This window comes from Diplotaxodon limnothrissa, linkage group LG2 (genome assembly GCF_057381915.1).
Source record: "Diplotaxodon limnothrissa isolate DT_005_m linkage group LG2, D_limnothrissa_male_GT1.1, whole genome shotgun sequence".
NCBI lineage: Eukaryota > Metazoa > Chordata > Actinopteri > Cichliformes > Cichlidae > Diplotaxodon > Diplotaxodon limnothrissa.
In genome coordinates, this window is record NC_140597.1 from 23,745,959 (window position 1) to 23,771,803 (window position 25,845).

General features: G+C 41.6%; 1 protein-coding gene across 1 annotated transcript in view; it reads right to left on the reverse strand.

Annotated features, from left to right (window-relative positions):
- The window catches only part of gpc3 (glypican 3), a 130,430-nt gene that overhangs the window by 96,450 nt on the left and 8,135 nt on the right, over nt 1-25,845 (reverse strand). Inside the window, exon 2 of the mRNA XM_085368512.1 lies at nt 24,460-24,621. Within this exon, the coding sequence (XP_085224638.1) occupies nt 24,460-24,621 (162 nt within the window). The remainder of the gene's footprint in view (nt 1-24,459; nt 24,622-25,845) is intronic.

Sequence of the window (25,845 nt, forward strand, 5' to 3'; positions counted from 1 at the left end):
ATCTGAGGTTTTTCTAATCTATAAAACATCATATGGTAATAGGTATTGATATAGGGGACAAACATAGGCATCAGCCCCTGTCTGCTTTGTTGACCAACGTTAGCATATGAGAGTTTTTCAGGTGTTAGAAGCTATTTATCAGTTATTTTGCATAGATTTTGCTTAGTGTTCAGACAAATACAGAAGCAGTATGGGATTGAAATCATTATGTAATGGATGGTGACAGTTGTGAAGGTGACAGAAAAGTTAAGTAAAAGATTGAGTTAATCATGACTGTAACTGTAATTAAAGTTACTCAAGTACTGATGAGTAATCAATTAACTATACATCGAGTCATTTTTCTGTCTTTGTGTTCCCCGCCAAATTAAAAGAATCCGTTCTAAAGAAAAATAAAATACTCCATCCTTTAGTAACCTCGTTTTTAAAGAAATTCCGCCAACCTTCAGAAGCAAGAGATATTTTTTCCCTTATACACCTATACAAGATGTTAAGCCTCATCACACAAAGAGTGGTTTATATGACTGTGTATTTGTAGTTGAAGGAGAGGAAATAAAAGTGTAGAGAAGTATGTGAACGTGTTGCGTGCAGACAGACACGTGAGCAGCTTCTAAACTTTCCCAGGTGCATTTGACTGTGCAGTTTTGCTCGACAAACAAGCCCACTAGGAGAAAACACGGCCTGGAATCAAACAATAACACAACATAAGAGATACCAGCGTGGTGTAAGGTGTGCAAATTAAGCTGCGAAAGACAAAGCTCAACATGAGGGGGAAATCTGCATCGGCCCAGGGAGGCTCTTGTTGCTTCAATTAATGGGGCGTTTCACACACACACACACACACACACACACACACACACACACACACACACACACACACACACACACACACACACACCTTTTCTCTCAGCCTGATGTGGGCCTGGTCATTAAGATTATGCAATCTACTCAGGCGTATCGAGTCTGCTTTTCGATGCTGAAATCGCCAAAATGAAGCAGAGTTCAAAGCAGGACAGAAAAGACTTTATGGCATAATGAGAACGAGAGCTTCCTGCTAACACCTGTGACAAATCCTGGTCTACTGAGGAGAACAGGAAGCCTTCAGAAAGGAAGACAGTTGGGAGAAGAATACTGGAAAAACAAAGACTGTCATGGTCCTGGGCCATGTTGGCCCAGTATTCTTGGTTTTCGTGTGTTTTGTATTTTGTTCTTTATTTATGCCGTGGTTCCTAGGTTCTGTAAAGATGTTCCTTATTTGATTACCCTCTGTGTATCTGTGAGCCCTCGTTTCCCCTCCTTGTGTTTTATTCCATGTTTTCCCCAGCCCGTTATGTCTGTGCTCTCCCCGTGCTCTCTCTCATCCTGTCTGAACCTCTGCGTACTTCCTGTTTTACTTTGACAGTCTCACGTCAGTGTTGCGTTTACTCCCGCCGTGTCTTGTTATGATTATCAGTGTCACCTGTGTTCCCCGTGTGCTCCCACTTCCCTCGTTAACCCTCTGTGTATGTCTGCGTCTCCCTCAGTTCTGTGTCGTGTTCTCCCTCATTCATTGGCCGTGTGTTTTTCCGTGTAACATGTTATAGTTTCCAGTTTAGTTTGTATGGTTTTTCTGTCCAGCAATAAAGCTGTGAATTTTGAGTTAATTCCTGCCTCCGTGAGTTTGCGATTGGGTCCTCATCCAGCCTGCACACAGCTGCAACCATGACAAAGACAGAGATTTAAAAAAAGAACAGTGGGCCTAAAAGAGCAGAAAGAGGACATTTAAAATCCTGCATCTTTTAGTACTTTGGTAGTATTTGTTCTGGAGCCTGCACAAAGGCAGGGCTTTACTCATAAGACAGATGTAAAGATCAGTACCACTTTTAGATCACATTACTGTTATACGTATATAATAGCTTCATTGTTAGCATATAAACACAAGTGCTGCATTGATCGTCACTTTTGAAGGACGCAGGAAAGCAAACGGGCATAATTCATAAAGCCCTGAATGCTCCTTTCAGCAGCGTGATCTGTGTCATATCTGCACAGGCAGGACAGAGAGAAATTAGGGAGGAAAACCTCGGTTATTAAAGCTGCATGAAAGCCTGAACTCTGTCTGACTTCAGAGCGGTGATATGCACTTCAGCCAAATGAGGCCGGGACCAGGAAGGCCTGCACGGGTGAACGCTTGTTATTATCTTTAGATTGGTAGAGAGGGAGGGCAGAGTTTGACTGTAGCAGCCATTAATCCACCCAGGCTGCTCAGAGCGCCGTCACACGTCGGCACAATCCCGACTGAGCAGATCACACGTGTACGGATGTGTTTACAAATTGAAGCGGAGAACGCAGATGGCGCAGCATTCACTGAGGGAGCACACGCTTTTGTGACATGGCTGCAGAAATGAAAAATAATGACAGTCCCAGCAGAAGCTGTCAGGTAGGAAAAGCAGCGCGATGAGGGCTGTGATGGATGGGGGTGAGGGTGGAGGGAAGGAGCTCGAGGGAAAAGAGACAGGTAGCACTACAGCACCCATGAGAGACAAGGAGGGGTGTGGGAGGGTGAGGACAAGAGGAGTGAGTGACAGGGTGACACTGCCAGCTCCTCTGCGGCGCGCTCTTCAGGGGAGCCCCGGAGCGTGTTCTGTTAAGTAAACAGCTGCAGCGACGAGAGCTCCTCAAATATTAATAGGGAGCGATCCCCTCCGCTAGCCTTGTTCAAACTGACGTTCCCTGAATTGGGACAACAGCACTCCAGTAGAGAGCAAACATCCCGGCCCCCTGTAATGCACCAGAGGCCACCAGGGTCGCCCGCAGCTCCCATCAGACCTGACAGAGCAAGGCTGGACCCTCGGACACCCAAGCTGCAACACAGGCCCCTGGTGGCTCATTATGATTGCCGCCATCAAAGGCAAACATCTCAGACTGCTAATGAAAACGCACTAAAACACAGCTTGCACCCACCCTCTCCAGCCTCCATCTGTGTCCATCAGGCAGAGATGAATTATAAATGAAAGGGTGCTCGATCTGAGAGGATCGATACTAACGAGGTTCAAGTTAGCCGTGACACAGTTCTCCATCTTTGTTTGTTCCTCCCCTCTTCCCGCCACTTCTCAGTCTCGCTGGCTCTTAGGAGGAGAGAGACGATCTCTCGGTGCATGCTAAAAAGTCCGCCTAACAAGGCAGAATTAACTACTTTTAGAGGCTTCATTTGGAAGTTGCTAAAAAGCACACATAGCTGATGAGGGAGCTGGTAAATGAACAAGACTCCACTCCATTCTACCTCCTTTGATCGACCCACCACTCCCCAGCACCCACCCCATCACCTCTTCACTGACAGGCAGACCAGGGGAATTGGCTGAGGAGGAGTAATGGAGCTTGTCGGAGAGCTCCCTGCTTCACACCACTTAGCCTCTAGTCCAGTCATGGGAGGGGTGGTAGGGTGGGTCCACTGATGAAGCTCCACCGGGACTCACAGCAGACTCTTCACCACCCAAACATTTCTCTTCACATCAGTCACGCCATACAGACACGGAAGTGTACAGCAGCTCCCCACCACCATCACTTCCACCTCTCTTTCTTTCCTTCGTTAAGCTGCTCCGTCTTGGCACGTCCTTGGGTTACAGTGCCCTCTTCACACACTCCTGCTGGGTGAACACAGTGTTCCAATTCATCAATAATTTCTAGGGTCAATCATTACTGTATGGAAGACTACACACTAGATATTCTCTTAAGAAAAGAGTTTTAATGTAGGACCAAAAAAACTGCTTTATTGGCTTAGGAAGTACTATCACCCGCTGGTGTGCAAAGTCCTGCTTTGATTCAATTAAAGTTGAGCGTTCCTAGAGCCAAAAGTACAGTTAGTACAATTAAACCACAAGGCAGGTCATGTCTGTCAGACAACTGTATCAAAAATGCTCCAGAAGGCACCTTTACCACAAACAGTCCAGAGGTCTAGTCCATTGACTTAAATTAGCTAAGCTAAAACCAACACACAGCCGCTTGTCATCCAGCTAAAGTGAACATGCCACTAACTTGTTTCTGTGCGTGCATGGCTGCCACTGCTGTTATGAAAAGAGAAATTAACTAATATGGTCCAGTGTTATTTTGTCATTTTGGAGATTGGACATATGTTAGCTTAATGAGGTTTTGCATTCATATGACCACTAATCACATGACATATACCTGTCTCCCACTTTGGATGTGTGACAATGTTGGGTCAACTAAATAAGACCTCAGTCATACAGGCCTATACACCAGTCTCCAGTCATCTGGTAAGCACCAATCACAATGAAAACCGTCTTGTCTTCAGTCTTCAAACTACAAGAAGCCACAGAAATTTGCTAGCTACCAAAGTAATTGCAAGGAAGTTTTTAGGGCGACCATTTACCAACCAAACAGGAAGTACACATTTTTCCTTAGCAACCAGTGGTTGTTTAATGCTCAACATGGTGGGAAAACTCCCAAACTATGCCAAGTAATGACCTGAAAAAAACCTCTATATGGATTAAAGGGTGGCATGGTAATTTATCACTTAATGCTAGCTAGCTCGGTTAGCAAGCTGTATTCATTAATCGCACTGTTGCAACACACAGAAACAGCCAAATAAACTAGAATTTCATTCCCCAAAACACAACTACAAGCTTGTGTGATAGTCTCTACCTCACAATAAGCCATGGTGTTAATCATGTTAGCTAACAGCACACACAGCAAAGCAGCACAGTTTAAGACTAAAAATAGTGGAAGAGGCCTAGCAGATGATCTACTCCAGCTAACTTTGTTGGGCTTTTAACATGCTTTCAGTGCTGTAGTGGTGGACATTTAAACATTAAACCTGTGTACTGGGAGAAGCAGAGAGAAGCAGCAGTTTTTGCCAGTTCCATGTTGGTCATGGGACTCTATGCTATATTTTTGGAGATTAAGTTACATTTCCATTATAGCATTTTTATTTTGCTTAGCTTTATGCTAACATATGCTAACATGGCTTTATGCTAACATAAGCAATTAAACTCAAAGCATTTCTCCCTGAGCCACAGTCTCATATTCTTCTATGTCATTTGCATAGCTGCATGTGTAGTTTGAATTAACAAAACTAGGAAATCCCAGTTTCACTCTGGCTCCATATAGATAAAATCAGTTTAGACAACTAATCTGGGCTAAGTTCTAAGGTTATACATGTTGTAAATATCATATTACTTTATCTTTGCAACTTAGAAATCCTTATAGTCTCACTGCAATAACAGCCATAAGTCATTTGAACTGTCTCCATGATAGTGTTGGTTGAGAAACAGCGAGTCTTCTTCCTCAAGAGGAAGTTGAATTTGAATAAATGTTGTTATATTGTTGGAAATAGGCAATGAGATCCCAAAGATGGGAGATAAGCCCCTCTGCCCTGCTCCACTCTGACCTGACATGCTTGTTATGTTCGCATGGCTGAGCACACATTGCGTAAGTTTTTCAATATTTCATAGGCCGAAATGAAAAATGCATCTCTTTGAACTATAAGTGCACGATTGCAGGGCAACCTGGTGGGGTCGGGAGGTGAAGTATGAACTGCGGAAAAATAGATGAGCAGAGATAAATGGCTCACTCCTGGCTGCCGTAAAAGTCCTACAATCTTCCTATTCATGCAAACGCTTTGCTGATACCATGAAATAGTAACCTGAATTACACTTATGTCAGACATGCGCGAACCGACTGCGGAGTGCATTTCGGCAAAGCAGAGGCGGCTTTTCACAAACAACGCAACCTTGAAGATTAATTCTGGAACAGGGGTCCCATGCCACGACCTGCCAAACGTGGTGCACAAAGAAAAAGATTGACAGGCAAACACCTTCAGGTCTTGCTTGGGTTGCCCCCACAGAGCTGCGCTCAAATAACTTCAGACTGAGGGAGTGAGAGCTTTGAGCAAAAGGGAACTTTTGGAGCCACAGTGTATCAGCTATAAAGAATCATTCAGCCTCCAGATCAAGACCAAACGTGCCCGCCCTGGTGCAAGGATGCAAACAAAGTGACATCTAAAAATAGACTCCATTTGGGTTAATGTGAAGACAAATGTGTGCCTTCTAAAGTGCGCCTTGTTAATAGATGTGGCTGTTCAGATGTGAGCTTACATTTGCATTGATTTCGCTGGCAGAGCAGGCTTTGATTAAAAAGAACTGTAGGCATTTCTGAAAAGCAGATCTGTATCATCCATTAAGCGGGAGAAAAAAGTCTCACATGATGTATGGAGACACTGGGTGATTCATTTAAAGGAGCTTATTAGCTCGGTAGGCGATGTGTACATATCAATATGCTGCTTTTCATCCATTTCTCTTTACTTTGCATTTCTGCTACTTACTCTTCATTTTCTCTATTCCTTTTTTTAATCCGAGCTCTTCCCTTTCCCTTCCCAGCTGATTCACTAGTCATCAGACTTGGAAAGAAACAAAGGCTGCTTCCCTCAGTTGGAGCTGGGAGGAGCTGTCAGTCCCTACAGCGCTTTTTGATGATAGCATTTCAAATGACACTTTGATCCCCACTCCACACTGTTTGTTTTTTCCTCTATGATGAAATTCGGCTCGAGAGGCGTGCAACAGGGCACATCATTAAAACGTGGCTCAAACACTGAGAGCCAGGCTCGTCCCTAGAAACCACCCATGACAATTTTGTCTTTCCGCGTCGGCTTACAGAACACAACAGGGTAGGTGATGTCGCAACCGTAGAACTGAACGGGACCACGCGTTCACCCCACAGATAACACTCCGCTGAGGTGACGCCAAAGCTCAGTCAAAACCAGAGGTGTGGACTCGAGTCACATGACTTGGACTCGAGTCAGACTCGAGTCATTAATTTTATGACTTTAGACTTGACTTGAAAAAATGTTCTAAGACTTGTGACTTGACTTGGACTTTTACACCAATGACTTGGGACTTGAATTGGACTTGAACCGGTTTACTTGAAAAGACTTGATATTTTACCCCAAATATAAAATTTAACATGCATATTATATAGAGATTGAAAATGTGACGTCATTCACGGGTAGAACCGCAAAGGATTCTGGGAACTCGTGGCAAGCGGTACTAGCGCACGCAGGCTTTCAATTGAAATCAGTCACACAGCGATAAAAAGAAACACAAAAATGTCAAGAAGCTGTTGTATTATTAACTACAATAGCCGGTCGCATGACAGCCACGGGAAGCCGACGGGTAAAGAGATCGGTTGTTATCGGATTACGTCGTTGAAGAGAAATTGTTCGAGCCATGTTTCCGAAGTAACAAAGACGCGACTGGATTGCAGCCATTCAAAGATCAAATATAACGTCCCAGAACACTCCAGCTCACAGGTTAGTCTGCTCCAAGCATTTACACGAAGGTCAGTGTTTTTTAGTAGTTAATACGTCATTTTCATAACATAATTGGTGATATAGGTTACAAGCAAGTCTGGCGCTGAACAGAAATGGTCGCGCTATGCTCCTTTATTTATTGTGCATAAATAGTGAATTGTCCTGACACAATATTGCGTTTCGCTTCTGTTATTATGGTACATTGACAAAAACATATACTTTTATTCACAGAATAAAACAGTTGTTTTGTATCACTAATTGTCCAGTGCGATTACAGCATACAATATTATTGTCACTGCTACATTTCTGTAACGCGTACCAGAAATTATTTCTACTACTAATTAATTACCGTTAAGCTCAAAGGTTATATTAATAAACGGTTAACGAATGTGTATTTATGACGACGATTTGTGAGACTGGTAAACTTATGATACGTACGATGGTCTTTACTTTCTACACGGTGCATTTCAAGGTCCTGTACCCATCCGTCGGTAAACTGTACCTGGGCTTGTTGCAGTGACCGGAAGTTACTAAACTTCACGAGTGTATGCACTCACAAGAACCGTATAATTATAAATATGCATATAAATATGCTACGATGAGATAGCTGACTTCATCTAACTAGCAAATGTTGTCCAGGCTACGTTGGTGATGCAGTTTTTTTAATGTATATGATATTTTTGTCATGCGATTTTAAAGCCGGTGTTGTGCCAAAAAGTGATTGTCTGCCAAAAAGTGATTTCCAGTGTTTCTGTGTATTTTTTATGTGTAATATCTTTACGTATGTTCGTAAATAGACTTCGGTGAACAGGGGATACAAAGGGGTTACATAAAGAATTAAAAAATTATCTGTTTTTTAAGTATCTTTACAACTTGTACTTACATTATAACCAATCCGGTCCTTTATCCCCACTTAAAATATTTTTACAGAACTATTGTAATATTTGCTGCCATTTCTGCTGTGCTCTTGGCCAACTTACTCTTACAAAATACATTTTTAATGTTAATGAGATTTTTTTTTACTGCATAAATAAAGGTTATATAAAAGTCGCTGCCAAAAACTGATTGCGGCTTGTATCTTGCTACACGAATGTTGTTTGTGGCTCAAGATGACTTTATGTCATCCATAAGGGATGCATTTGACATATGTTTAACATATTATAGCCCAACAAGTTACTTATAGCACTTTAAATATGAGCAATCGCTTTTTGGCAAATACCGGAAATCAGTTTTTGGCAGACAATCACTTTTTGGCACAACACCGGTCCTACAACCGCATCCAAGAATAACATGCAGCTTATCTCAGAACTGTCGGTGAAAATTATTCTTGGAGCTAGGTTTAATTGAGCTGCATTTTAAAGAGGTGCAATTTCACAATTTGTGTATATTTTCTAAGTTCACTATTTTGTCATGTGTTGAGAAAAACACAGATTTAAAAATTACATGGTCTAATATTTACATTTAGCATAACTGCAACATACTTTTTTCTTTTTTCTTTTTTTTAAAGACTCGAAAGGACTTGAAATTCAAAATTTCAGACTTGTGACTTGACTCGGACTTTTACACCAGTGACTTGAGACTCGACTCTGACTTGCCTGACATTACTTGAGACTTGACTTGAGACTTGAGGATAAAGACTTGAGACTTACTTGAGACTTGCAAAACAATGACTTGGTCCCACCTCTGGTCAAAACTCTCTAGAATAAATAAATCTAATGAGGCAGATCTGCCAGAGCTAAGTGTTGTCTCTGATCTGGTGGGAGCTGAAGCCCAAACGCCTGCGTCCCAGCTCAAGGAGGAGGATGAGTGCATTTGCAGACACAACTACAAGTAAAAGCTTCACTTCAGAACCATGAAAGGCTCATTTATGTTGAGTAAGATGTTGCTTTTCACGAGAAAACATTCAAGGACACAAGCTAGATCGGAACAAACAAAAAAAATGGACCTGCAACTTTTAAAGCAATTTCTTCTTTTTTAAATTCTTTTTATTTCTAAAGATTTAATTCTAAAAGCTCAGAAGCAAAGCTAACCAATCTTTCACAGGTTTTTCCAAATTTAATATGAACATACTACACCGGCTCCTAATCTCAACGGAGGAATGAGCCTTTGTTTAAAAAATAATGGTGGGAGTGAATAAGACGAACAGCCCAAAGAGTTCGTCTGAGGGAGTTGGCTCATTTCTTCCTGGGGTGATAATTCTCCTATTGAAGATTTCCAGAGTCACAGTTGAAATAATATGCAAATAAGTACCCCATGGGGTGCTGACTGGCTGACATATTATCAGCAGAGAGACAGACGCTGCATTTTTTGAGGGGGGCTTGAGCGTGGTCAAATCAAAAGACAGAGGCCCGATTAAAAAGGTGTACTGCGACGCGCACAAGACTACAGGAGCACTTTAAACAGGATGCCAACCCTGTTGGGAATAGGAGGTTGAGGCTTCCTGTGGAGACAGGAGCGACTAGCAGCCAACACAAAAGCCTGCAGAGATAAGGCGAACACTTTGGAAAGCCAAACAATGGAAAAATAAAAGAATGTAAAAAAAGAAAGAAAAAAAAAACTGTATCTGGGGGAATAAAAAGAATGATATGAAATTGTTTCTACAGACTCTCCACCAATAAACAAAGCCATTGATTAGTTAGTATGATGTGAGTTAGCCCGGGTTAGAGGACCAGTAAAGCAAACCTCAATAAACCTGCTGTTGTCTCTGTATAAAAGCAAAGTGTTTCTAATTTATAGATGTCTTTCAGTACCATTTTATATCCACTATATGTACTCTGTACCCGTTTTTGACAGGCTTACTTTACTTCAAGTCAAACAGAACACCTGTCCACTTGTTTGAGGTTTGAAAGTGGCGGTTAAACCAATTCTTCTATCATTATTTGGAATTTGCTAAGAATAATGCACTGTAAATCCCTTTTCCAGTTGAATCCGTTTCATCATCATAGTGTTGTATAATAAGAGTTTTAAATATGTTTTGTAATGACACAATGATGTGTTCCTGACTGCAATAACCACTCAGCAGTTTGTGACGTTTCCGTAGTCACAGTGAGCTCTACCAATCACACGCTGTCATTTCTATTTAGAATTGTGGGTACAGTAGTTCTTTTGCAACATATCATAAATAAATTACCTTATTGTTGAAATAAGTTTGGTATCATACAGACTTGCAGTTTCTAAAGGAGCATGTACCATCATGTCACAATCTTGTAGCACATAGAAAGTAATAGTAATCATAAGAATATAGCCGTGTCCAAATTCATAGGCTGCATCCTCCTGAGGACCCGGCCTTTGCGGTCTACGTGGGCCGGGTCCTCCGAAGGCTGGGTAGGCCCGAAGTGAGCGGCTGTGAAATGGGATGCTCTAGCCTTCAGTTATTAAACTCCACTGAGCTGTCTCGGTGGAGATTAATAAACTCAGCATCTGCTCCTTGCTATCTAAAATATATCAGGACACTGCCGTAAATTCTCGATCATCTCACACTTTAATCAGTTTTCCGTTTGACGTTTATTCAGCTGTAATCTCAGCCAAACCGATTTACTCACAAACAAGTAAAACACTGAAAAAAGACAAACAATAACATCTTTAAGTTATCTAAGTGACTTATAAATCATGTTTAACCTGAGTAGTGAAAGACTGCGGGGGGTTTGAAAACAATGTGCCGGGAGTTCGCTGCTCTCGCCGGCTCTAGTGAGCCTTGAACCCCGGGCTAGCTATCGAGCTGGTGGGTAACAGATGTCTTAGAAAACGTCGGAGCACTTTTGCAAATATGTGATGTCTTGATAAACCGAGCAGATATTTGAAGTTTACACAGCTATATTCTCACCTGAAAACATCTTGAAAGTTTATTTTGTGATCCAGAAAGATTAATAAGAGTAATATTAAAACTAAGCAGCTGCCGCCATTGTTGGAAACTGGAATTGGCTGGCCGCTAGGGATGGGTATTGATAAGATTTTCACGATTCCGATTCCATTTTCGATTTTGTTTAACGATTCGATTCTTTATCAATTCTCTTATCGATTCTTTTTTTTTTTTTTTAAAGGAGAACACTAAGTTCGATTAGCTTAGAACTTTGTTTTACATTTTCTCTTTGAACAAGATAGAAATTTAAGAGTAACATGGCCTTACAAACCCAACAGTGAGATCTTAAGAGATCCAGCCTACGGCTCTTCAATGGGGTGTCACAGGGCCCCCAGGAAAAAAAATTGTAAATGTAAAATAATAAAATAAATATTCTTCTGTAGCAATAACAAAGTATAACATAAATTATTCTGTAGCAATTACACAAGAATATCCAGTAATCTCCCTGCCTACAATTAAACACATTCCGAAAATCTTGGGCATCTGCTGTGGCAAATGGGTGCAAGCCTTTTACCACAAACTTAGTCACTGCTCGGTGACATTCGTCTATCCTGGCCTGAAAGGAGACGCTACCGATAGACTGCAGCGAGAACTGCCAGCATCTGAGCCGGCCAGACTCTGCTAACATAATATGCACTGTTAGTTGATTATTTACCTGCCGCATTAACGGGAGAGGACGTGCAAACGTTACCGCTGCTGCTGGGTTGAGATTCACGAGTCCGGAGCAGAATTAAAAACACGACATTCATTTAAGGTCATCGTGTGTTTTGTGAGCAAATGCTTTTGCATATTCGTAGCGTTTCCTCCCTTAAATGAAATATCTACTTTGCAAGTATTGCAAGTTGCCCTGTTGTCATCCGTTCTCGTAAAGTATAACCAAACTTTTGAGCGTTTGAGCCGCTTAGGCGCCGTGTTTCCTGCCAGGTAAATGATGCTCCGCAACGTGGTGACGGCATTCGGGGCGACTGGAATCGATAAGGGAATCGTTTGCAAAAATGGCAAACAATTCCAAGGAATTGAAACAGTGGGAACCAGTTCTCAACAAGAACCGGTTTTCGATACCCATCTCTACTGGCCGCGCTATGAATTCTGGGATATTTTGGGCCACGAAGTATACACCTGACTGTCACTACCCGATCCATACCGGAAACCTGATTGGTACCCCGCATGCGCGAAAGGTTTCTACTTCCGGTCGTAGCGTTTTACGATAGTTCTGGGTCAGAGTAAGAGTTAAGATGTTAAGAATAACAAGTATATCTTAAAATGTTTGCAATAATGAAGCATTTCAGTACAATGTAGACAAAAACGAAAAATAAAAAGAAAGTTACGGATCAGGACTCTCCGATCCTTACTGCGCATGTGTAAAGTCTGACCGTACAAATCGGGTCTACCCGATCCGTACCGCATGTGCAGATGTTTTCTTCTTCTTCTGTTCGTTTAATGGCAGTTTACTCCCCAGTGTACGAGGATACCGCCACCTGCTGACCGAGCGAATAAACCCTATTATAAACTGAATTATCGTCATTACAAACGTGTGTTAAATCTGATTTAGCGATAGTCGAGTGTGTTTATGCTTGTCTGTGAGGAGAGGATTGTTGGAATAGTGATGATGATGTGCGCTATCACTGTCAATTGTCAGTAAACACTTAATCTGGCTGATGAATCTACACGTGAGATATTACAAAGTCTGCATTATTAACTCTGTAATTAGGCGCCATTCTTCTTATTTTACAGCGCTGTTGCTCAATCGGGGACGCTCTCTGTTGAGGAGAAAAGCATGATTTCTTTGTATACGGATTATCCATTGTTTAAATGTCCCGGGCAGTCGAAAAGGAGGCAGAGCTGTTGAGAAATGCTAGGAGCTAACTGGGCGCTAACCGTATCATTCAAATATATTGAATGTCGCAATGTTGGCAAAGAGAGGAAGTGACGTAAGATTTGCGCATGCGGGGTACCGATCGGGTTTCCGGTACGGATCGGGTAGTGACACTGACCCATGCTTCAAATCTGGGGAAAAGGAGGACGCATTTGTCGGCCGCATTTGGAGGAGTCTACAAATTTGGACAGCCTTCATCGCGTCACTGTGACATAATTGGACTACAAATGCGGCCTCAGGAGGATGCAGCCTGTGAATTTGGACACCCCCTATGGCTCACAATCAAAATCCTCTGGAGAACATGAATACAATTTTTTCTTCCAGAACATCACGATTCTGGCGTACACTCTAAATCTCAATAAACAAATCCTAATGCCTAATACGGCTAATTTATGTTAGATATTTGAGTTGTATGAAAAGACATTTATTTAAAAATTTTTACTTTTCAAATCATTACCCTTTATTTAGTTACAAAAAAAATCAAATAATTACAACAAAGGAATTAACAGCTCACACGCTGCAGAACTCCAGTTTACTTTATGAGTATCATCTTAAGTAGTGTGTGACGTTTAGCGCACACCTGTTCTTCATCAGAGAATGAAACACAGGCACTACCACCTTAAATCACCTATGATTGGTCCCATGACCACAAATGATGACAGTAATACTTAGAGCAAACAGCTGATATAAAGTTGAAATAAATTACATTTCCTCCTGGCAGAAGCATAAAAATTTAATGCCCAGAAAAGAAAAACTCAATAAAAGGTCTTACACAAGACCTTTTATTGAGTTTTATTGAAGAATGTTTCTCTTTTGATAGTATAGTGTGTCAATGTTATAGAACTTTTTATATACTAGATAATTTATGTGGCACATTGGAGTTCATAAGGTGAATAAATCTGATATATACCTAAATAACTGCATGAAGTATTTTATTCTTATACATTGCTTGAGGCATTATGGGTATTTTTTCTTTCTGTTTGTTACTTAGTATTTAAATATTTTTTTTATTTTACTTTTTTAACAGGATTGTTTTATTTTGTTTTACTTAGGTCAATTAAAAATGTTTTTTCACGCTTAATTCTTTTTGCTTTGCTTTTTTTATTTTAGGTAATTACAATAACAACCTCACTGTTAATCTAGCTAACAGTTAGCTAGATATCAAGCATTGCCTTGTTTGGTTCTCCTTCCATTTCCCACCATTATGGGAGCAAAGTATGCAACACATAGTCCACACACCATCCAGAAAAGTATTCAGGATCACACCTGATAGTGTGAACACACTCAAAATAACACAAGTATGGAAGTACACAGTATGGAAGCCAAACACACAGCAAACCTTTTAGCTGCATCTGCAGAGGTTGAGGTTGATCTGACGTCATTATAATATAGTTTTACATACAAAACTTACAATTCTCACACGTGCTAAAGGGTCCCCCTTGGACACACAGCACATGTCCATACGACAGTCAGACTTGTCCCTTATTTTTGTTAGCATGTCTGGAATCACTTTAGCCATTGCTGTTGTTATGCTAACTACCAGAAACCACATTTAAGTCACGAATCCGCTCTTTTTAATGTAGTTTCAGTTGTTACCAGTGAATGGCTGTGGAATTAAAGCACTTTGAAACTGGATAATTCTTTTTGACAGAGCCTGTATTAATAATATATTTTCAGTGTATTAAGTAGCCTAGCGTGGGACAGGATACTGTATCCCCTGTTGCACCATTTTCCTCTATATAATATGGAGAGAACTAGAGGGTGAACCTAAATGCATAATTATGATAACAATCTGAGACATGACTAAAAGCAATTTGTGACCAATGGTGTGACTCAGCAAAGCAAAATCTGATGAAAGACATTCAGACCCATGCCACATCACAGGTGTACCCACCTAAAGGCTAGGGAAAAAAAGACTTACCGACCTCCTGTGGAAACAGTGTTGACCATTTATGCTACATGAAAGGAAAATGGTGAATTCAGCACTGAGCCAAAGATCAAGTTCAGATAGTGGAGGCAGAGAGCGAGGGTGTAGCTGGCCAAACAAATGACCACCAGGCTATACTACTCACATACTCACTCACATTACTTAGTCCAGGAAGCCACAAACTTGCACAACTTTTTCATCACTCTGAGAAACTGTTTTCAATTCAGTTTGCCTATTTTGTGCCTTCTTTCAAGGAAATGAAAAAAGGTGACATGTACTCAAAGTCCTACTAAAAGAGAATTCCAAATAGCTGAAGCGCCGTTATAATAACAAGAGTTTCTGAGAATTCTGACATCAGTTCATTGAATTCAAAGCACTGCTGGCATAAAACACATATTGATTTTTTGGTTCTTACAAGACTGCAAATGTGTTTTTACACCATTACTAAAGGTAATGTGATTCACAACACAACTTTGTTAACACATTCATGTATGTTCTTCCAATTTTTCCACTTCAATCTAAAAGAACATGCAAAGAAGCAAGATTAATACATTTCTGTCTGCAGTACTTCTCAGCTTCTGCCTTTGTCGTGCAGAAAAGGATGACACACAAAAGAAAAACACACATGTTAGAGTTTAATTTCAGTGGCACCCAAACATCCGTTTGCCACTAGTAAATCACATTAGGCTTTCTCCACAAAACAGCGACAGAAACAATAAGGAGGCTTCGTACATTTGCTGTACCTGGATGTTTGGGTGCTCCTTTGTATCTGCTGCTGCTGCTGTTTCTTCATCTAGCTCACTATGTTCTCTCGGGCTCACAGCAAAGAGACACGCTTTTTCCTCTGTGGCTCCAGAGCTCCAAGAGAAACCTCAGAAGTCAGACAGACAGCACACCCTTCAGAATTACAGTGCTTTATTAAGTATCAATCTGTACAACAGTTTGCCGGCCCAGCAGAGGGATCAAAAAAGTACTGAAAATCTCATTACGGGAAAACTAATAAGTGACGCACAATGATAAAACAGCAGCAATTAGTTTAAAACCAAGTTACCAGTTGATAAAAGAAGATGTGGTAATGGCTGGTATATCTCATCGTGTCTGGTAAACGATGCTCGAAGGAGCCCATTGGACATAGCAACACTGCCTCTCCCCATCATTAAGTTATTAGATTAGCCCGGGGCAGCAAGTAAACAACTTCAGACATCTCACTGCAGGCATACATCCCACCAGCCCTCACCGTTATTGGATTACTCAGGGAAACTTTTCCAGAAGACAAAATGACTCCATGGAGCGAGCGAGCTACGGGATGATTATTGGAAAGCAGATGATGGGAAGAGCAGAGGAAAGGCCTGCTCAGGCCAGACGCCCGGAGCACTTAGGATCGAGCGGATGGCTAACAAGCAGGAGACAGGGAAGGGATACAGAGGGCAGCGAGGTCTGGTTTTGATTATTGGCTGCTGGAAGGAGAGGCAGCTCGAGTCTGCCAGGTTTCTGCATCATCCGCCTCCTGCCACATCTCGTTTGGGTTACTGCCACAGCAAATGTCCATTCAGCACTATCAGAGACAAATGAGGGCAAACTCCTGTCAAGGTCAACAACCACCTCCACTACGGCCACAGGGGGTCTGCCATTGTAATTCCTTATACACTCAGAGTAATTAAAACTCGTCCAGAAGAAGCAGGGGAAGTCGATGGAATTTTTTGAGACTGCTAATGAGATGCTAATTTGTTGGCCCGCTAGGAACGAGGCATGAGGATCTCAAGGACACAAAAGATTTATTCCCTTTTAAAATGATGGTGTGTGCGTGTGTGTGTCTTCTTCTTCACTAAAACATTTGCCAAGTTTGTTGAGCAATACACACGGCAGGACTCCCGGTGTCTTTATGTTTGATAAAAAGATACGAGCATCCTTTCAAACTCTTTCCAAACTCCTGATAATTTACAGAGCATCACCCCTGTGAGTTCAGAGTAAAGTGGAGAAAGCTCCCCTGCCTCGCGGCAACGAGTGAAGCCACACGCAGATCGCCCTCATGCTGCCTGAAAGTAGTCCAAGTCAGACCTGTTTTCGAACACCCCACTGAGCCAGCCTTCTATGGACTCATTGAGTCATTCCAGGAGCGCCAGGCTGGCTGTCCCACTTTTTTCAACAGATATCACACAGACTCTCTGATATCTACGCGCGCGCACGCTTGCACTGCACAACTTTCCTCCCCACACATTCCACTTTATAAGCAATCGGGCCAATCCTGTCCTCTCATGTTTATTAATTAGGCTTGCTCTTGGACTTGAATCTGACTCCCTTCTGGGTGAAGACTATTCCTCGGGAACGCCAAGCTGTGCTGAAACTGAGCGAGACAGCACTGTGGTCATTTTCTGATATGTCATTTTTTACACAAGCGCCGCACAAGAAAGCAGCCCTATCCAGCCCGCAGTGCCAATCAGCTACAGCGGCTTTCAGCACTAATGCAAAAAGAGATCACTCCAATAAAAGTTAGTTAAAGTTAAATAAACGCGTCTCTCATTAACAGAGAAGTATAATTTCATTTTTAATCTGCGGGCTCAGGCTGAGTGTCGTCGCAACAGTGGCAGCGCAGCTCTGAAGGACAACACTGGGGAAATAACATCAATTAGAGCTGCCAATCACCCAAAATGCCAGAAGACAGTTTTGGATGAATTTCTGCTTTGTCGGGCAGTTACACAGACGACAGGGAGGATGGGTGAGTCAGAGGGGATGAGATGAGGTGTGAAGTGTAATCACATCACAAACACAAATCTGTGGCTTACTTCGCTAAGCCTCAACATAAAGATGTCATTTTTGGACTTGTTCTTCAGAGCAGACCGTTTACCGCACATCTGCAACTCAAAATCACACCTGAAAGTTCATTCTAATTAGTGCTGACAGTCCGCTTAAGAACTTTAGTGCTGAAGCAGCTAACCAAAATGATAAATTCACTGCCCCGGGCAGCACTCACAACATCAGTGTTTGGTCACTGTCAGCTGGATGCTATAAAATCAAACCCACACTAAGTGTTTTAGTTTTTCAGATATTCTTCCTAATTCCAGCTCCTCAAATCTGATGGTTCTCTTCTTTTGTCTATTTTGAATCGTGATTCGAGCACTCCAGGGGCTTTCGAGTGTTAGTCACACAAATCAAGCAATTAAAAGGTTGCCAGCTTGAGCTGTGAGAAGCCGTCATTATCTTCTCACTATTTTTCAAAATTGTCTAGACTGTATGATTGCACAAGCAGTCAGAAAACAGGGCACTCAAAGGGCTTATGCAACAGTTTAGTGTTTACATGCCTGTGTTGATGAGAGACTTATAGAGATAGGACCTTGAGACCACGTTTTTGTAACTCTATAACCCAGATAGTCGACTTATGGGTGGTCTGTTTAATTTGAAGTCTTCAACACAGACTGTAGATTAAAGATTGGTGTGGCCTCCACATGTCCCAATTGGCTGGTGGCCGACTATCACCCAGTTCCCAGCAACTGGGAGTCCCTCCTCCTTCTCCTGGGGCGTATCTACTTTAAACTATGAACACGCCCATTTCACTTAATTGCAGAGTGTCTTAGAATTAAGTTTTTAAAATGTAAATTATCAAAAGTATTACCAGTATACAATTCTTTATTTCAATCGAATCTAATAAAAAGATACAACTGAAAAATTTAAATACCATTTTTTTTTGCACACTGTGTAAAAAGCATGGCCAATTCCTGTAAGTTCCTTACACCTGCATTCTTTCTAATGGCCAGCAGGGGGCAGTTGCAAAAAACTAAAAGCAGCCCAATTGTATAAATGCGATTTATTCATTTGATCGACTCATGACCTAAGTAAAGACTTGCAGTCGAACCTATGATCTCACTGATTGTTGTTTAGTCTTTTTTAATATTATTTAATATTATTATTAGTATAGTTAGTACAAGAAATGATAAAGCAGGGTATGTTTTCAGTCGTGGTTACATTCATCACACCCAGTTTCAAAAGTCCAATTTTGTAATAGCGACTATGCTGAAGTCCAGGCTTGTCTATCTTTTATATACAGTCTGTGGTCCCAAAGCTTGTGATGTCACGTGTTTATTTATTTATATGTTTATTTGAGGACAGGCTAAAAAGCCACGTGGGACCGTATATGAGAACTTTCACCAGATGTGTTATTACTAGTGAAAAGCATAGATCAAGCTCTATGTTTAAAATCTATGCAATGCCCCTTTAAAGACTCTCAAATTACCCTAATCACTATCATCTACTCTCACCACTCCAAACTCTGCAATAAAAAACATGTTCACCGATGTGCAACATCACATACTAATGCACTCGTCAGAAATATTGAACTCCATGATTTATTTACCAAATTAAATTCTCAGCATGCATGAGATCAGACTCTCATTACAAAGATTAGATTTAAAGCTGTGCATCCTGTGCAGGGTACAGATTCTCATTTTGAAACTAAACTGACATCATCAAGACGCTGAACGTGAGGCAATCTCGGCGAACACGGCCGTATGATCGCGCTAATGCGAATCAAAGTGAAATCCAATCATCTGTCATATTAGAGAGGATGCGGTGTTTTATCCATTATGTTGTATTTTCCTGCTATGCTATAAAGAGATCAGCTAAGGCTCATTAGATTGTGAACTGGCATTTGAAACATGCGCAAAGCACAATTCCTAATGCCTTACCTATTTCCTGGTATTGATCCTAAAGAAAGCTAAAGTTAAGGCGGCCTGTCATCTTACTACTTAAAAGACAAAGATAGACAGAGCCATTACTTTTCCATTGTTTGCAGAAGTTCACTTCAAAAGGGTGAAAACTCTGGTGTAGTCTGAGGCTTGGGAAAGCAGAGCAGGCAGGTGGAGCTGGAAGGAGAGGAGGATGCAGGGATGGAGAGATTGGAGACAGAGGAGTGAAGAGGGGGAGCCCTTTGATCTCTGGCAGAAGTGGATGCTGAAGAGAAGAGACAGAGAGCTGCAAAGAAGACTGCAAACAAGGCATGCACTCAATTCCCAATAGTCGCACCAACGCGAAAGGAAGATAGAAAAAGAGGGGAAGACAGAAGGAGAGAGAAAAGTTGAGCAGATTGAACGAGACAGAAAGGAGAGGGCGAGAGAGAATGGCAGGGTCGCAGAGAGATAGAGAAGAAAGGAGGAGAAGACAGAGAGGATGAAAATGAAGTTGAGGGAAACAGATAAGACCAGGATGTTAAAAGGATTTCAGTCCGTGGGCTGTTTGGGGAGTTCTCTCCAGCCCTATGCTAAAGCAATTATTATTGAACCCCTTCTAGGAAAGAGCAGCCAAACCACAGCGGCAATCTCTAACATTGTTAGTGTGAAACAACCAAGTCAAGCAAACCCCACGGTCCCCATTAAACCTCAAGTTTTAATTGGCGTGTCAGGATGGTGCCGCATTTCACAGCCCATAAGTGTGTACTCTCAAAAAAGTTGGCCCAGTGAGTCCCTCTTCAACTGGAAACCCCGAGACAGTAAACAGTGCTGCTTTGCTGGGTTGAAAAGGCCTGCATAGCACGATAACAAAAGCTCAACATTAAAAGTGAAAGGGATACTTCGAAAGAGCTGTCGATAGCGTGGCGACAGAGAGAAACGAGCAGTGTGTTTCTTTGTTGCCGTCCAGCTCATTTGAAACCACTTTGTAAAGTTTTCATTCAAAGTGAGATTGTGTCATTTCTGCCGTCGCCATCTTGGTTTTTTCTTTTTTTAAAACAACAACTCTGACTGTGAAACCACTCGCTCACTGGCAGTGTTGGGATTGTAACTAAATGAAAATGTTATGTAGCACACATCACATTTCTTGACAGTAACGAAGTACGTAACTTCATTATTCCCTGGAAGATTCATCACACTACTCAGTACATTACTGTCTGGTAAAATGACCTGATACACACTGTAACCTAATTACCAGTTAGGCTACAGTTCCACACACTGATCGAAATCGCCGTCCTGCCAAGGACACGTGTGATCTTTCTTTCATTGTTCGTGTATGAACGCAAAGCAAAGCTGAAAACCAGCGCAGAGAGACTTCAAAGTAATCATCACAGAGACTCTACTTTAGAAACATGAGCAGGTAGAAACAGAGCCTACAGCCTGACTGCTCGTCACTGGGGTTGGGAGTCACTCAGCTTTTTTTGCTAGCTTTGTGTTAGCATGCTGTTTCTGCAGATGTTTGCAAAGAGTCTGTTTGCAGCACAACAAGTTCTTTTTCTGTCCTGGGTGCCGATTGAACTTTGTGCTCTTTCCTGCAGTGCAATAAAAATAAAAACAATGTCCGCATCTCCACTCAACTGAAATCAGTTGATTAAAGAAAAAACATGTTTCATGTTTTTTTTCCTTTTTATCTGATTACAATTGTAATGTAATTACTGCATGTAGTACACTAACACGTTACTTTATTGCACTGGTGTCGAACTCCAGGCCTCAAGGCCCGGTGTCCTGCAGGTTTTAGATGTTTCCCCGATCCAACACAGCTGATTTACCTCCTCAACATGTCCTGAAGTTCCCCAGAGGCCTGGTAATGAACTGATCACTTGATTCAGGTGTGTTGACCCAGGGTGAGATCTAAAACCTGCAGGACACCGGCCCTCGAGGCCTGGAGTTTGACACCTCTGCTTTATTGCCTTACTAGAAGACGTATTGTGATTACCTGTCAATCACAAGTCATTAGCCAATGAGTGTGCTGTGGATAATCTAGGCTTCTGGAGGATTCTTACGATGCATGTGTCCAATGATCCCACGTACTGTGGAGACACCACAGCAGTCACACGACCGGCCAGCTCTCTCTATGTCTGTCTCATTTCTTAGCCTGGACTTGTGTTGCATCAGCCCTAATAGTTCCTTTGATGTTATCCAGCCACTTCTTTTGCTGTCCGCTTTTTCTTCCTCTCCCCTGGAGAGTGGTCTTTGTCAAACTTGTCATTCTTGAGACGTGGCCGTATTGAGATTTTAATTTCCCTTCTTTTTGACTGGTGACAGGAGTTCTTAACCGATGCCCAGGATCTTACAAACCAGAAGCAGTGTCTTTTCACTGCCTGTTTTTTCTCTCCCAGGTCACCTGAAAGCATCCATGTAGAGCAGTGGTGTCAAACATATGGCCCAGGGGCCAGAATCAGCCAAGTGAAGAGTCCAATCTGGCCAGCTGGGCAGCTCCGGAAAATGTGAAGGAGTGCATAGATTTTTGCCTGTATTTTTGTAACTTTTACAGCTTATTCTATTCATAAAGAGGCATTAAAATTCATACTTCACCAGAGTAATTAAATAATAGCTAAACAATGACAAAAAAATTTCAGTTTTTCTGCCATGTATATCAAAATGTCTGGGTTTGGGGGGTTTTGAGGGCGGTTAATAGGTCAGTGAGTTCACAGTAAAAACTTTATAATTACAGGATAATCTGGACAGTGAACTATCATAACCTTTTCTGTAATTTTACCCGTTTAACTCATAATTTCACTGGTCCAGTCCGGCTGAGAGGAATACTTGGATAACAGTCGTATTTTAAGCTTTATTCTCAGAGTGAAGATCTTATCTGTACATATTGGCTTTAGCATGACAAATGTCATAGTTTGGACTATTTTGGACTACTGAACCATGCATACACTAGAAGCAGGAGGAAACACCTTTACCTACTGCAGGTTATAACTTTGCATTTACTTTTCAAGAGTGTTTTTCTTTTCATCTAATTTTCAACAGGAAAACACAGAAGCATCGTACATTTTCTTTAACAGAATGATTCGGACACTGTAATAGTCTTTGCACACCTGAGTAGCACCTGCTACACCAGGTATTTCATTTCACTGTTCAGTCACTCACCTGCTTCCTGCACCTTCGACAAAATCTACGTCTTTTTTTCGCGTCACCGTTTCCCCGAGTTGTTATTTTGCATGCGACTGTTCACTTGAGTTAGTCCTAGCAGCACGCCTCCTCTGACCGCTCTCATCCAGGTTTCCAGGAAGGCTGCTGACTGTCGTGGGGGATTTTCTCTCTCTTTCCCTGTGAATAACAGTCATCGCCAACTGCAGTGCGCCAAATCTCAGGAGGCTGTCACTTTCTGGAGCAACATGTCTGGCACAGACAACCACACTACATCTAAAGTCACTTAAACAACGCGTCGCTGCCATTCCAACATTTAGTTGAACAGCAGCCTCCTGTCTGTATGCATTTTGCTACAGCTTTATTTATAGGGGTGGGTTTTTATAATCGATTCATCGATTAAAATCGATTCTGGCTTGGATAACGTAAAATCGATTCATTAAAATCCTGAATCGATTTTTTTAATATAAATTTATTTTGCCTGAAATGCCAGAATCTCTGGTGACATCTCACAAAATTTCAAGAACCACCAAACAGTTAAGACAGTAAATGAGAGCAGGTACACGGATTCTGCACATAGACTTAAACACACAGCGCGACCCGCGGATCAGAATCAGTGAGATGTCGCCTTTCTCACGGTCGGGGCTGAAAGCCGACAGCTCGCTGATTCTGATCTGTCGGCGGGTCCGTGCTTTGTGTTCACGCCCTTTATGAGCCGATTCTAAAGCTGTTAGTTTGATCTCTCTCCAAACAATATTGACCGAACCAGCAGCAAAAGAAGATCCAAACGCTTCACATAAACATCGTCATGAATTCACTCTGACTTTTACTGTTTTGCTTCCACCGCGATGCACAGCTCTCTCTCTCTCTCTCTCTCTGTACTTCAAGAACAGTTTCCCTTTCTTCATTATTCGCTTGCTTGTTACGCACAAGTCTACTGTTGTTTACAGCGCTGTCAGCCGCTGTTTTTTTCCCTTTTACATTCTTCCGAAAAGAAAACCTCATTTCTGCTGTTCAATACTGAATAAATTTAAACTTTTTAAAATTATTCAAAATGCAAAACGCTTAACCGTGTCTCTAATAAAACCGCTGTAACTTCAGAGGTAATGTTCATATGTTGATTAATGGTTTTCTTTCGTTTTTGATGTACTGCAGAATATTTTTATAAAATCCCAGGCCAGGAAAATCACCTTCATGTTTTTCTGTGTTTTATCTTCAGCTACTTTGACACAAAAGCATCTGCTGTGACGCTCACACCTTTGATAAAGTCTTGCGAGTGTCAGCTTCCTTTTTATTGATACAAAAATATGTAAATGTACTGATCTGAATTATAATATTTCTGACTGTCAAAATTTCCCAGATTTAAATCGAATCGAATCGAATTAAATCGAATTAAATCGAATCGTGGATCGAATCGATTCAGGACCTTGTGAATCGGAATTGAATCGATTCTAGAAATCAGTGACGATACCCAGCCCTATTTATTTATATGTGACTCACTGCCTGGAGGAGTGAGCTGCCGATGTGAAAAAAAAATTGTAGCCAAGAAAGTGAACACTGTTGATTTATGTGTTTAAATGTGTGCATTTGTGACACTGGGTTGTTTTTTTGTTGTGGGTGCCAGATGAAATTATCTCGTCTTTCTTCGAGGCAGGTCTTGGATGAACTGTGCAGACTGCTTACCTTGGAATATCGCGGCGTTCTGGATGATGAGACGTTTGAGTTGTGCGCTGACAACCTGCAGACCAGACTCCATATTGCTGCGCGCCGCTACCTGATACCGCTCCTCCATCTTCTTGGAACAGCAGGTCGGGCCTTTGGTTTGGCAAACCTGCAGATCTGCACCTGGCAGGAAATCAGCAGGGACAGGATGGTAGTCTGGATGAACAGAGGGAAGTAGCTGCGAAGCCACTGGTGTTTAATTTTCAAGAAAAAAAAGACACACAAACACACACAAATAGATTCAGCAGCATTTTCCGAATGCAAAAACTAAGAAATATCTCCAGCAGAGTCCGCAGCCTTAATGAGCGTATGATTATTATGTAGAGGCTGTGTTATGTAGCCGGGCTCAAGTCAAAAATAAATTGCTGCTTAAAAATAAGTCATTTTGATCCACATTCGCGCAAAACACTAAAGCTGTGTAGTTCTCCTCAGAGATCAATTTGGTCAACAGAAACTTTTCCTCCACTCAAGGCTACACTTTTCACTCCGAGGATCAAAAAAAGTATGGTTTTTTTGTGTTTTTAGACTTAAGATGAGAGCCAGGAGCAGTGCATCATGCAGACAAATAAACCTAGGTTCCAGCATGCTTTCATTATGGATACACATTAAAAAAAAACAGCCACGAGTAAGATTGAAGGCAGTGAAACAACATTCGTTCACCTGGCTGTGGACACTAAAGGTTGTTTACACCTATGAGAAATAATTGGATTCCCCGAGCTCCTTTTTGAGCGACGCATTCAAGCCTGCGAAAGCAAAACTGGGGTGTCAGGGATGTTTCAGAGGGGCGATGTAGCCAGACACGACCTGATCAAAGAGCAAACACTTCGAAGAAATTAATTCAATTAATCCCACACAGGAGGAAAGCAGGAAAGATAAACAAGAGCCTGCCGCCACTGTGAAACTCAGTAAACTTCGAGTCATGGTCATGCTAAAAGGAGTGTGAAATCTGTTTGTTTGTTTTTGTTTTTTTAGATAAAAAGAGTTCACATTAATAAAGAGGAAACAACACAATATCTGTGTCTTTAAATAAATGCTTTGCATCATATTTTCTGAGCTAAAGTTCAGTGTACCCACAGTGGATTTTAGCCTGAACAGTCAAGATGTGACACAAATACAGAAGATCGGGTTAATTTGGGGAGGGCTTAAAAAATATTGAAATAACTGTTTGGAAATTACAGACATTTTTATATGAATTACAGTGTTTTTAATTTTTTTAGTTCCACATTTTCAGAGCTTCAAAAGTAACTGGACAACGTGGCATCGTTTTAAATTTAAGGATTCTTTTTGATGCGTGCTATTTTCAGCTGTCACAAGTGGTCTCCACACCGGGTGGCCTTCCTGATTCAG